Below are 14146 nucleotides of genomic sequence, written 5' to 3'. Positions count from 1 at the left end.
CATGAGGAGCAGAGGGGACACTTTCACTTTCAAACACAACATTTTAAGTTTAATTTGAAGCCGAACATGAAGGCAATCTGGAGCGATAAAGGGTTATGCTGACATGTTCCTGACGGGCAGAGATCTGCATGTCTTGTTCTTATTTAAATTAAATATTACCTTACATCAAGGTGCGACAAGCTGTGTTACATAATCTTTCCCAGATATAATGGTTAGTATTCATCTTCAATCATGCAAAGTATAGCAGACAAGCAGCTGTTACCTGTTCTCACCTATACAGATGCTGCCTCAGATATTACATAATTGTTTGCTAATTCCTGACAGCAACGACCCATCCTTCTCTTATAATCCTAGAAAGCTGACATGAAACTGGGATCCAAGCAGATTTATACACTAACCAATGGAATTCTAACAACGTGATCTGTAATGTTTTATAGTTTCAATGTGCTAGTCTGCCGCTATTACAGCAAAAGTGTTCGGACGGACTCTCTCTTAGGCTGAGCCTCCGTAGGGGTGGGGGGGAAAATTGTCAAGTATCGATCTTTTATTATATAAATTATTAACCTCTTAAAAATCCGGTGGGCCCGGACACTATTCTGTCTTCCAGTGGTTGTAGCGGGCTCAGTTTTAAAGCTACAGTGAAGATACTGGTATCATATGAAACTAGAAAACCTAAGGAATCCATTGGTACCGAACGCTGAATAATGCTCCAAAGTTACATTAAATTTTGGAGGAAAAACTGATCAAATGGGTCAAATGTGTTTCAAATGTGTCCCTTGACCTCTGACTTCAAGATATGTGAATAAAAACTCTGAAATGAACAGAGTGAAAACTTTATCTTATATGATAAAATAGTTGTCAATAAAATAATAAATCGCAATATATCATATGGCAATACTCAGTATATCGCAAAATGTTTAAAATCGCAATGAGATCGTATTGTGACTTAAGTATCGTGATAATATTGTATCGTGTATCATCCTCTAGTCCGAACCCCTAAGCCTCCATATAGTGTTTTTTGTTCTGCGTCCTTTATCAATTGTTCCCAATAAGGAGAGAGTGTACAGTATGTGACCGCCTAGAGAAAAAAAGCTGCACCCTGTGTCTTTTTTCAGTGCTCTCCGACTTTTTTGTGCAGCTGCTCTGAGCACTGAGCACTCAAGAGACAGGTGCTAAAACGGAGCGTTTCAGACAGAGGGTGAATACAGGTATATTCAGACAGACAGTATGAGAAAAAAGTGTTTTTTTTTTAAACATTAAAGCATGTAAACATGTTCTAGTAGAAACCCAAAACACAAGTATGAACCTGAAAATGAGTATGGTATGTCCCCTTTAACAAAATATAAGTCATTTTTGACAGCAGCTTCACCTGGAACACGACACGTTACCATAAACAAAGGATCTGGATTGGGATTTAATATGCAGATCAATTAAAATACGCCCTGGTCGTCTCTTAAATTATTAACATCATCCCTAAACTTCAACCAATGAACGTTAACATCAGCCAGTACTGGAGTCTGGAGTAAGTATGTACGCTCACTGCACTGCAAGTATTTGGACAGAAACCCACTGCTTGATGTCTTTGTGCTATAATTACCTTGATCGTGAAGTGACACAATGATTATAAGGTTAAAGTGCAGAGTCTGGAGGCTTTCATTTGAGGGCGTTTTTAGAGATTGTTTCGAACAATGAGCTGCTTTCTAAATGCATTATGCTGGGTATGCTGGGAGCTCATTGTAAAATATGAACACCCCTCTTGTCTTCCATGACAGTGCCGAAGTCCACCGCAGAGCTAGCATGACAGTTAGATTAAGAGAGGGAGACACAGTCACCTTAAAGAAAGATGCCATTCAACTTGCATGGAGGACATATCTCATGTTTGCTATCTGCCTTTTTGTCCGTCTGTCTGGACATTTATCTGCCTGTCTGTCTCATTTCCCTGCAGTGTGACCCAGACAGCAAATTAGCAGCAAGTGTGGGAACTGACAAGCAGTCGCCGACTCCTGAGAGCACACACACTGCTCATCAGACACATGTCTTCATTCACAAATCTCGGTGAGGATAAATGGAAATGATACACAATCTGCACTGACCTTCTTTTATCGCCTTCTACCTGCTATTTGGTATCCTCGCTATCCCATGCTGTCGATAATAGCTAAGCCTTGTCGACATCTAGTGTCAGTTAACCTCAAGTCTGTCGCCTCCACTTCTGTAAAAACATACATTTGCCATATTCCCTAATTCTCAAATCAGCAGCCATCGCTTGTTTTGCTTGATAGCAGCCGAGGAGGAGACTGTGCACACAAATAAACATTAAGTCAGGAGGGATATCATAATTGTGCAGGAAACACACTCTGCTGGTTTCATGCAACAGTACGTTTATATTCCATACGGAGGCGCGGAGAGGTAAACTACAGAGTTGTGCATTGACCCCTTAATAAAACTAATAAAATCAGCCATCCATAGCTCAGTGTTGAAACCACTTGTTTCTCTTGCTGACTCATTGTTAGTCTACCACATAAAAGAGAGGAAAAAAACAAGTCGTTCTTTAACAAAAATTGTTATTAATTCCTTTGCCCTGTTTCTGCTCCGACTTTTTATAAAGATGAGTCACTACTTTTTCCCTGCTCATCATCTTTACACAGGAATTTAAGCTGGAACAGATCCTGTTTTATCCTGCCAATACAGTTTATACACACTGAGAAACAAGAAAAATAGAAACTTGTGTAATTTGTGATATAATACAAGACAACCATACTGCACTAAACACATTACTTAAAGTTGCTATTGATAACATTCAGCCACGAGATGTTGTATTTTCCCTCCCCCGTTCCACTGCTTTCACTTCACAACAAGTGGTTGCCAGTTTGTTGTACAATCTGCATATTTTATGGTTGAGACTGAATCTTTCAAGGTAGAGTAATTGTGCAACATGTAGCTAGAAATTAACTATAGATTTAGGTTACTTTGTGTGGTGGTGTTTCAAGATTCATGTAAAGTAATCTATTGTAATCTATCGAGAAAGGTAGTTTTAGGTAACATTTAGCTTGTCATCTAAGCAGTGGTGTAGTGCAGGATATAAACAGGTTTACGGCGTACACCTACTTATTTTTCAGTCCGCCACCTACTTCTAAATCCCCTCTGATGCGCATCTTCGTTATACATTGTTGAGGGAACTATAACTTTAGGTAACTTGACACAACCAGCACTAATGCTTAGATGCTAACATACTGTACCTCCTCAGGGATTGAAGCTGATATTGTTATCATTTTGACAATCTAACCGGTGACGAGGTTGAAAGGATTATGGTTGTTGTTAGTTGTTGTTGGTTTTGTTTAAATATGCCGAATCTTAATTTTATGGCACAGCAAGTATGTGCTAACGTCAGGTGTCACTGCAACGGTAAATATTCCCGTTTCCTGCAGCCTGATGGAAACACCAATGTCAGTGCGGCGAGGCATGGCAGACGCAGCCTCTTTTTGTGATTGGTACCAGAGTGAAGCCGGGTGCTTACCATCAAACTCAGCCATTTATCAATTTTTTTCAACTGGCAACTTGATCGCTGACGACACAGAAATACCACGTGATACCAATAAATATAGATATAGATCATTTTTTTAAATGATTAAAAATTAACAATTAGGAAAAGCCATACATTTATTTGGCACCTTTCTAAAAGCTCTGTGGATGTATTATTTTTATTTTTATTTGAAAACATGAAAATGTTATCAATAAGAACTTTAAAGTGTTTAGTTTATGTTGAAATTGCAGTTTGTGTGTTGACCCAATGCTACGGTACATTTTGATGCTGTACTTTGAAAGGTGTTTCTAATAATATGTGCTCTTAATTGGAGGTCATTTAGTGTAAAATATAAATGAGGACAGGATCGAGAGAATATAGTAAAATCCCACCCACACAAAATGACACACTGGTAACAATGCTTGTGTGTGTACAATAACACATTCACCTCCTTCCGCCTACTCAAAAAAATTCAATTTCTACACCTCCAAGTACACCAGCAGTGAGTAGAGACTGAAAAAAACAACAAATACTGAGCACAGCCTTTCTTACCTGTTTGTGCATCTCAATGTTGAGACCGTAGGACATTTCGTAGTACTGTGGAGACAAACAGATGACAGAGCTTCGTTAGCATTTTACACACAGCACACATTAACATTCAGTCTTACACAATATCTCCCATTGAACATCTGTTGCTCGGCGTAGCTGCATATGCTGCTGTTTGTCAGTGTGGTTTTAATGAAAGCAAGAATGGAGAGAGTGAAAAGATGGGAGAGAGAGCGATTGAGTGTGTGTGTTTAAAAACAAGTTGGTGTGTGTCTGTGTATAGATAATGAGGTATTTATGTCTCTGTGTGAGTTATGTGCGATCACTGTCTCAGCAGGTTTTTGTCTATGAACGGCTGCCAAATGAGCATGACTTAATGTGTGAGTGCTGCATGTCGTAGTTCCTGCCTGTGTTTGTGTGTATGCATGTTTCTTTGTGTGCCTATGAAGACCTACAGTATGTATGGTGCCCATCAGAATAATGAGACTCTGTGAATGCTTGCTTCAGTAAGACCGCGGTGCACTGTGGGCCTGTATCTGGATGTGTCTCTGTCTACAATATGAGTCTACAACTATATTAGCACAGGCCCCTCCACATCTGGAGGTGGTCTGGCTCACACATTATGAGCACACTCACCATGCAGGTGTAAATGCAGTCTGTACAGATTGGCCACATTCCTGATAGATAGGTTCATATGTTTTCAAGTCTACTGCGCAAGAAACATAGACTGTATATAAGAAGTGGACGTAGTCACTGCGATATCACCCATTCGTTTGTGGATTGATGTTTTGAAGCCTAAAGTTCGCAATCTTTTTTTTTTGCAGCCAGAAGTCACACGAGAGGGTCGAGCTAAGTACAACAGAACGCTGATTAAGAAATTTTTTAGGCTACCAAAATGTTATAATTAACTTTCATGAAATGAAAACACACAGTGAAAGGGTTAAAGTTATAAGAAGAAAACACGGACAACTCCCAGACCGGACAACGCCGTGGTAGCAACCTGTCGATCACAAGGTAGCCACGCCCAGAAGCATCCCCTGCTTTATGGTCTATTTGACTCTAAATGGGACCATAATTTACTAAATGAACATCATGCTGTATTGAAGAAGACTTGAAACTAGCGATTGAGATCATAAACTCATGTTTATAATGTTTACTGAGATAATAAATCAAGTGAGAAGTAGGGTCATTTTCTCATAGACTTCTATACAATCTGTTTTCTTTTTGCAACCAGAGGAGTCGCCCCCTGCTGGCTATTGGAAAGAATGCAAGTTTAAGGCACTTCAGCATTCACTTTTCAGACCCTGGAGTTGCCCACTGGCAACAATGGGATCTCTTTCCAGCCAGTGTGACCAAGAGTAATTAGTATAGTAACCAATAACTCAAACAGTATTGTATTAAGATAAAAAAAAAAATGTAAGCTTTTGGATTCTGAACTGTTGGTCAGACAAAACACACAATTTGAATATGTCAATGAGGGCTTTAGAAAATAGTGATGGGCATTTATTTACTACTTTCTGACAGTTTATAGATTAAATGATTAATCGATTGATTGAGAAAAACATCGGCAGACTAATTCATATTGACAACAATCATCCTAATCCTGATTATACAGTATGATCAATAGGACAACATATCTATGCTTGGTATGTCACGCTCGTATCTGAATGTCAATTCGTCTATTCAAAGAGGCGTTAGTGACATGACCATATTGATGAATGAATGTCTGTGTGTCTGTGTGTGTGTATTTGACAGCAACACACAAGCATACCTGTGTGTGTGTGTGTGTGTGTGTGTGTGTGTTTGCTAAATACCTTGTACTACCACGTCTGCGTGTGTGTGTGCGCCTGTTAAATGTGTTGTTCTCCCTCCTGTGTGTGTGTTTCCGTGTGTGTGTGTACATCAGTAATGTGCTGTAATGGTGTTGGTGGCGAGCGGCGTACAGACAGCGAGGATCCGTCATGGTGACAAAGGCAGCCTCCGCCGCCGGATGAGCAACGCTCTGACTGATGAGAGTGAGACACTACTCTCTCTCTTCCTCTCTTGCTCATTTTCACTCCAGCGCTCTCTTCTCCCTCTCCATTTATTCCCCCTCTCCATTTATTCCTCACCTCATCCAGTCCCTCTCTCTCTCTCTCTCTCTCTCTCTCTCTCTCTATCTTTCAGAGGCTGTCAGTTCCTCTTTTCTATCACCCCTCCTTCTCTCCCTCGTTATTCCCCTCCTTCTTTTTCTAGCTGTCAGATGTTCTTTCGCTCTCCATTTCAGTCTCTCTATTTCCTGTCTCATTTTACTCACTTGCTATCTTTGTCTGTCTCTATCCATGTACGCACCTATCTATCTAAATTCAAATTCGCTTTATTGGCATGAACATAATTGAGTACAGCACTGCCGGATCACACGGTACAAGGTTTATATTACATGTGTAATAATTCTGAATTAAAAAAAAGAAAACAAACGGTTGCTGCACTACTACACAATTAAACACCACACACAAATATAATGAAAAAAAAAACTAATTAGTGCAGACTAATCTTTAATTAGTAGTAGTGGTGAGAACTGTAAGAGAAAAAAGAGGCAGAGTTTAGTAGTTTCATGTGTTGTTTCCCCCCGAGGCTCTGACATGCTCTGACATATTCTGCTGCTTCAGTGGTAATGTCAGTTTTTTTCCCCCACAGTATATATCACATTTTAGTTGGAAACTTTGTGTTGAATTCTTGGTATCGGAGTTTTATTTTGATAAAGAACTTGATTCTTTACACATTTTTGTACACGTTACCTCAGTGAAGTATATAGATTTTTAATTTAGGAAGAATACAGCCTCGGTGGTACAGGATTTATACCGCATCTCAGATACCCTGAGTCCAGGTATATAAAACAAAGATTGGTGCATCCCTACCTTTTACCTGCCCAGTAACTCTTATGACTGTGTGAATTATTGATATCGTTTGTCAGGAGCCAGCCTGATTTCCTAAAAAACTACATTCCCATACAACGTAACTGCATTTTCCAAGGGAAACGTATTTTCCCCCAGATTACGTTTGTTTTTGACGTATCACCAATTCGTTTGTAATCAATCACCAATGACAAGCATTAAGAATAACTATATAGAAATAGTCAATCTTCTCGCTGATGGTTTCGTTTACTTATGTAGGTCATATTGAGGCATCAGTATTAAATTATTCTAACTAAGTAGTTTTGTTGCGTTTTTGTTTTGTTTTATTTCAATTTACAACGTTAACCACGTGTTTAAAACTGTGACCATAATCCAGGGGAAAGTACACTTCCCTTGAAAGATAATTGAGAATTCAATTAAGTTGTATGGGAACTTGAGATGTCAATCAATTAAAATATTTTATCGCGATTAATGATTGTCCATAGTTAATCACGATTAACTTTAATACTCTTATCAACATGGGAGTGGGGAAATATGCTTGCTTTATACAAATGTATGTATATATTTATTATTGGAAATCAATTAACAACACAAAACAATGACAAATATTGTCCAGAAACCCTCCCAGGTACTGCATTTAGCATAAAAAATATGCTCAAATCATAACATCGCCCCTTTGAAAGGGACCCTTTTGCCAGTTTTTCCTCGCCAAAACATAGCATACATTTGGAGTGTTATTTAACCTCCTTGGCTAAAAGCTAGTATGACATGTTTGGTACCAATGATTCATTAGGTTTTAGGGTTTCATATGATACTAGTATCTTCACCCTAGCTTTAAAACTGAGCCCACTACAACCTAAAAATCGCAAGTTGCGTTAATGAGTTAAAGAAATTAGTGCTGTTAAAACGAATTTGCGTTAAGGCATGTAGTGTATAATTAGCCTTTTTACTGTTGTAATACATGATTCGCCTTTTGATTGACTTCACCAAGCCTGTACAGTGCTGTAACTAGGCAAAAGGTCAAGCTCTTGCAAAAGCATGTTTTCCTGTGTCTTGTGTGAAGAATAGGTCTCTGTCCTGGTCAAGGTTAAGGGAGTGAAAGAATAGATGAGACACTGTCAAAATTGTGTAAAAGATCACGCAGTATGAAGAAATGTCAGGATTTCCCAATATGAAGACTGGTTGCCTCCTCTCTCGAATAAGCAGACAAGGAACTCAAGAAATCAGTCTATTCATTTGCTTATTGAAAAAGTACTACACGCATTATCGCGTTAACTTTGACAGCCTTAGTTTTTGTTTTATTTTGTTTCGATTTACAACGTTAACTACATGTTTAAAACTGTAATCTGGGAAGAAATACGTTTCCCTTGAAAACGTAATTGAGAATGCAGTTTAGTTATATGGGAATGTAATTTTATAGGAGACAGGGTTGCAGGACCAATGGCAGATGTAGAGTGACATCGTTCTAAAATCGCAAAATGTCTCAGAAAGGAGGTTGGGATGGATTGATCACTAAAGTGTGTCACTCTGCGAAAAACTGCGAACAACGTTAGTTTCTTTAAACCATGACAACAATCTCTCCCTAACCGTAACAAAATCCTTTTTAAAACAAGCAAACAAGTGCCATAAATCTTTTTGTAAAATGTTGCCATGTCAATAGAGGCTTCAGAAATCAGAAGAAATCAGAAAATGTTTATATGGGTCGCAGGCGATTGTCTTTATAGTCTTTATACAGACTGCAGTGTAGCAGGAGTGTTGCTCTGTAATGTATCTATCTATCTATCTATCCATCCATCCATCCATCCATCCATCCATCCATCCATCTATCACTTTGTGGTGTCCCTGTGTTGTCACCCTCTTGTCCTGCCTCTCCTTTGTCACCTTCTTCCTCATGTGCATTCTCTCCCACTCTCTCCTGTCAACACCTTTACGGTCTTTCTTGCCAATTATCCTCTTTCTTTTTACCTTCTTTCCCTCTCCCCATTACTCTCTCTCTCTCTCTTATCTCCCCTGGTTTTTATCCATCTGCTGTATCATTTTCGTCTCCATCCTTTACACATCTCTTTTCTACTCTCTCATTCTTTCTCCTCTTAGTCATTTCTATCAATCATCTTTCTCTTTTATGTTCTCTCTCTATTTCATGCTCTCTCTCACTCTATTGCCATTTTCTACTTGGCTCGCTCGCTTTGTATATTTGTCTCTCTCGTCCTTGTCGAGTGCTATATCTATATTTTCTCCTTTCTTTTCCCCTGTCGAGCTCACCTCCGCTGTGTATTTTACTCTTCTTTCTTTCTATTTCTCTCACGGACAGACTGACACACACACACACACACATAAAAAAGGTGTTTTCAAGATGTATTTTGCTGCTAGGGATCTCTTTCACATGTAAAAATGCACACATACTTCACACGAGTATGCACACACCTGACAACACACACATGCATGCTTTAAAACACACACACGCAAACATACTTAAGCTCTTTGTGTTTCCATGTCTGCCTCTCCTCCAGGCCTCTCAACATGAAAGATATGTGACATATCTCTTTGTTCTCCCTCCATCTCTCATCAGCCTCTCTCGTCACCTCTCCATCATTACACCTCACCTCAGCCCTCCCCATCTTTTTAACTCAATTCCTGTCTGTCTCTCCTTATTAATTCTCCCCTCCCCATCTCTCCTATCAGCCTCTCCACCTCTCTGCCATCACTCTCCGTTTCTCTTTTTCACTCCAACATCCTCTTTTCATTTAGTATCTCGCTTTTTTTCCCCCCACTACACCAACAGCTGAGTGCAACAACCACGGCCCTAGTATTTGAATACAACCTTGCAAGTAACTAAATAGCTCACTTCAGCAGCCATCCTCAGCGAGAGCTCTCCACTCTGGGCGAAAATGAAGCGGCTGACTGTATATAAGCAGCACGACATTACGGGAAAGGAATGCAATAAAGGTATGATGGGATTGCTGCTCTGTAAAGCTAGAGGGAGAGCAAGTAGGTTTCGGGTTAGCGGCAGTGAATGTTAAGGAGCCTTGATGCTGCCACTGAGCATTTTTGATAGTCAGTGGACTGAGCGGAAAGGTGTTCAGTTCACTTCTGTCAAGTTTCATTGAGACTGTTTAATTAAATATGTGATTCAGGTCAATAAATTCTGCTGTCGTTTTCTTCAGCTATGCATCTCTTGGGTTCATGAAAATCCAAGGCAAACGGCAAGAGAAAAGCTACAATCAATGGTTTGTTAAATTGTTAAAATATTACACACAAATGTTTTACACACAGGACTCAACAATAAGGATTGCCTGCTTACCTGCGGCAAGTAAAATGCCACGTCTGGCTAGTAAATCTGGCAACTCACTTGCCCGACCGGAATAGTGGTAAAAAATAATTATAAACTAGGGCTGTTAAAGCAATAACGCAAATTTGTTTTAACGCAACTAATTTCTTTAACGCATTAATGCGACTCACGAATTTTACGTTTTAGCGGGCTCACTTTTAAAGCTAGAGTGAAGTTACTGATATCATATTAAACTAGAAAAACCTAAAGAATCCATTGGTACCGACCATGTCATAGCTTGTCCCAAAAGAGGTTAAATAACGCTCCAAACTTACGCTAAATTTTGGTGAGGAAAAACTGTCATGGCGATTTTCAAAGGGGTCCCTTGACCTCTGACCTCAAGATATGTGAATGAAAATGGGTTCTATGGGTACCCACGAGTCTCCCCTTTACAGACATGCCCACTTCATGATAATAACATGCAGTTTGGGGCAAGTCATAGTCAAGTCAGCACACTGACACACTGACAGCTGTTGTTGCCTGTTGGGCTGCAGTTTGCCATCTTATGATTTGAGCAGATAAAAAAACGTGTGATTAATTTGCGATTAATCACGATTAACTATGAGCAATCATGTGATTGATCTTGATTAAATATTTTAATCGATTGAAAGCCCTACTTTAAACACCAAAGGGTGACAAGAAGCTAAAAGTTGAATAGGTAATCAGGAAAAGAGCCACACGGTACTAGGTTAGTTACAACATCACAAAGATACAGAAAAGTTGCTCTTTTAAACTGTACAACCAATTCAATTCCATAATTAATTGATCCAGTCAGGGTTTCCTTTTAAGAGGCAGAAAGGAGAAGACAAAGTGACTGAAATGTAGTAACAGTTGTCCTGTGGGTGTAGGCTAGACAGCAGTGAAGTGACTATTGTACTATTTGTGCAGTCTGTGCAGCACTCTAGTGACAATGCTCTATGGGAGTCTAGTCTGGACGGTAGTGTAGTAACAACTGAGCTTTGTAGTCTGTGAATGTGAAAGTGTAATATGGTAACAGCTACCAGTAATATTCAATGGTTACAACTCATGACTGACACATTACATTTAATCTTACAGCGGATGTGTCAATTACAATAAGACTCCAGTTTTGTCTTATTCATATTCAAGGTAAACACTTCATGTTCAAGCACAGTCCATAGATCTAAATCTGAAAAAAGCGTAATAGGTTACACTTTGATATTGTATTGTGTCATTCAGACTTGTGTACAGTAGTAACAGGTGTCTGCTCTACAGTAGCAGCTGCACTATGACTGTGGTCCAGACTGCAGCATAGTAATAACAGCACTATGTGCACAGTTGAAATAGCAGTGGTACAGTGTGTGTTTTGTCTGTTGTAGTCAGTTTTTTAATAGGTTCATCCTCTCTTAACTGCCCGCCCCCCCAACCTCCAATTACACCCCCCCATGCCCGCCGTTCTGCCTTATATAATCCCTCTGTTGTGTCACTGCGTTCTCATTCAGCGCTCCGTGTAACATCTCTTGTCTATGTGGGATGTGTGTATGTGTGTGTAGCAGATTGCTAGGTGCATGTGGTGTGTGTGTGTGTGTGTGTGTGTGTTAAGCCTGGCAGAGGGGCACTAAGCCAACTGGCTAACGTCGCTTACCAAGAACACCCAGCACTGCCCACCCAGAGAGCAGGGAACGAGAGGTGGGTGTGAGTACTATGTGTAAACGGAGGTTTTTGTCACCTTGATAATGTTGGTATGCACAATAAAAATGTCATCAACCAGCCAGGTAATGTGCACACAGGGCAATAACTCAGTATTATTACACAGCGTTGTTGAATACTCGATTCTAATTGGTCAATCATGGCGTTCTGCAGTCTGTTATTTCTTTATAGCAGACCGTTGCTATGTATAACAGACCGTTGCTATGGGCGCAGTTCTGATGTCGGACTCTGGCGGACCGTTTTTGTGTCAAATTATTGATTTCTTAAGTAAGTAGCCATGTAATAAGAGGGATAATGTACAGCTAGCGGGTCATTGTTGCGAAAGAAACCCCTTCAGGGTTTAACAATGACCGACTCGCTGTACATTATACCTTACTTATTACACGGCTGTGTTGAATACTCGATTCTGATTGGTCAATCACGCGTTCTGCGGTCTGTTATTTCTTTATAGCAGACCGTTGTTATGGGCGCAGTTCTGATGTCGGAGTCTGCAGCATCACCCTGTCTGGGTTTCTTTCACAACAATGACCGGCTCGCTGTACATTATCCCTTACATAAATAATATTCTATCAGAAGTCTATGATGAAGAGCTAATTTTGCTGTTTAAATGTTGTATTCATGTAATATTGACATTACCATATATTCATTATGGTAAAAGTGGGTTCCTGTTATCATTTGAATTCTGCTCTATCTTCCACAAAAAGACACTTATAAAAAGGTGTCTGCAAGCTTCATCACTATATTTCCTTAAAACCAGAAAACATTTTATGTGTAAACTGTTTACTGAAAAACGTAAAGGCTTTGTTTACTTTTTAAAACTTTGACAGACTTATATGAGCAACTCCGTTTGCAAGAAAAGCGTATATATGTAATTTAGGGGAATAAATTGTTTTCAATTTCTGGGGTAAACTTTGTCTAGAATATAAAAAAACACATGCATACACATTGTGAGATGTGCAGCAGAGTCTACATCTCACTCGCCTTGCTTTTTTTTCGGCTCGTTATGTCAGTTCAGCAGGCGGGTTACTTTAGATAAATGAGGTTGCAGTGTAATTCTTGTTTATCTGATCGCACTATTGCGTTCCACTCTTCTGAACATGCCCCATATCTAAAGTCTATCTGCCGCTAATAACATACACACAGCACTGTCATCATCAGGGCAAGGCAGACAAAAAGCATTCCTGTATTTCTCTCAATGAGCTGCTCTCTCTCTCCCTCTCTTTTCTTCCTTCACCCGGGTGTTTCCCTCCTCTTTCCACTCTTCCATTCTTCAGGGAGTGTTTGCTCTTTCGTTACCCCCTCCCTCCCTCCACCCCCGTGGTGTTGAGAGAGTGTCAGACGACGGTGCCAGACTCCCTCTCTCTATCTCTTCTATGCATTCTGCGAAGAACGCTGGCAGACTTTAAAAATGAGCTTCAGGAAGTGGGTCTAATCCAAGGTGATTTATCTAAATGGGACATTTGTGTGTGTGCAAATCTATACTCTGTGGCTGTTTGTATTCGCACAATACGTGTGTGTGTGTGTGTGTGTGCTGCTTACATGTGTGTGCAAGCAGCTCGTGTTTACTCCTGCATGTATTATTTGTGAGTGTGTGGGTGTGGATGTGTGTAAAAACCTTAACAAAAGCATTGTTCATCGGTGTCTCTCGGGTGAGCTTGTCTCTTTCATCCCGCCCGCCCACACACACACACACACACACACATACCACTGATGTTAAAACATTTATTAGCACGCTGCGCTAACCCACATCAGAGGTTAGGTTAGCAGGCTCTGACTCCTCCATTGTGTCCTGTCAGCGGGTGACGACTAAATCAGTCACGGCAGACATTCAGCCTCGCTGCAGCTTCTCTTGCAGCCAGTTTCATCAGAGGGAGAGCCAGAACAACAACTGGATGGAGCTGACCTTGAATTTTATAAAACACACAGACCGAGTCCATCTTCATGAACACTCCTGCCCTGTTTGCGCCTCCTGCTCCAGACAGTTCAGACAGGTTTAAGACTCTTAAAACAGACTCAATCCATCCCTACATCTGGCCCCTCTTAAATCCCCTGGCCAACTCCCACTATCGGGTGGCAGAGCAACATTTAGCTTAGCGAGGAGGAGCAATCCCTGTTTCAGATTCTGAGCCTCTTCCTTCCTGTTATCTTACATCAGCCTCATTTTTCCCTCTCTTTCTTGGCTTTTCTCTT

At 40.2% G+C, this 14146-nt stretch overlaps 1 protein-coding gene across 5 annotated transcripts in view; it reads right to left on the bottom strand.

Moving 5' to 3' along the window:
* The window catches only part of tle2b (TLE family member 2, transcriptional corepressor b), a 104083-nt gene that overhangs the window by 53867 nt on the left and 36070 nt on the right, over nt 1–14146 (bottom strand). For all 5 annotated transcript variants that reach the window (XM_037769950.1, XM_037769951.1, XM_037769955.1 and 2 more), the window contains one exon: nt 4073–4117. In XM_037769950.1, the coding sequence (XP_037625878.1) occupies nt 4073–4117 (45 nt within the window). The remainder of the gene's footprint in view (nt 1–4072; nt 4118–14146) is intronic.

This window comes from Sebastes umbrosus, chromosome 5 (genome assembly GCF_015220745.1).
Source record: "Sebastes umbrosus isolate fSebUmb1 chromosome 5, fSebUmb1.pri, whole genome shotgun sequence".
Classification (NCBI taxonomy): domain Eukaryota; kingdom Metazoa; phylum Chordata; class Actinopteri; order Perciformes; family Sebastidae; genus Sebastes; species Sebastes umbrosus.
The sequence above is the reverse complement of the archived record's forward strand: the minus strand, read 5'-3'. Positions and strand labels throughout refer to the sequence as shown.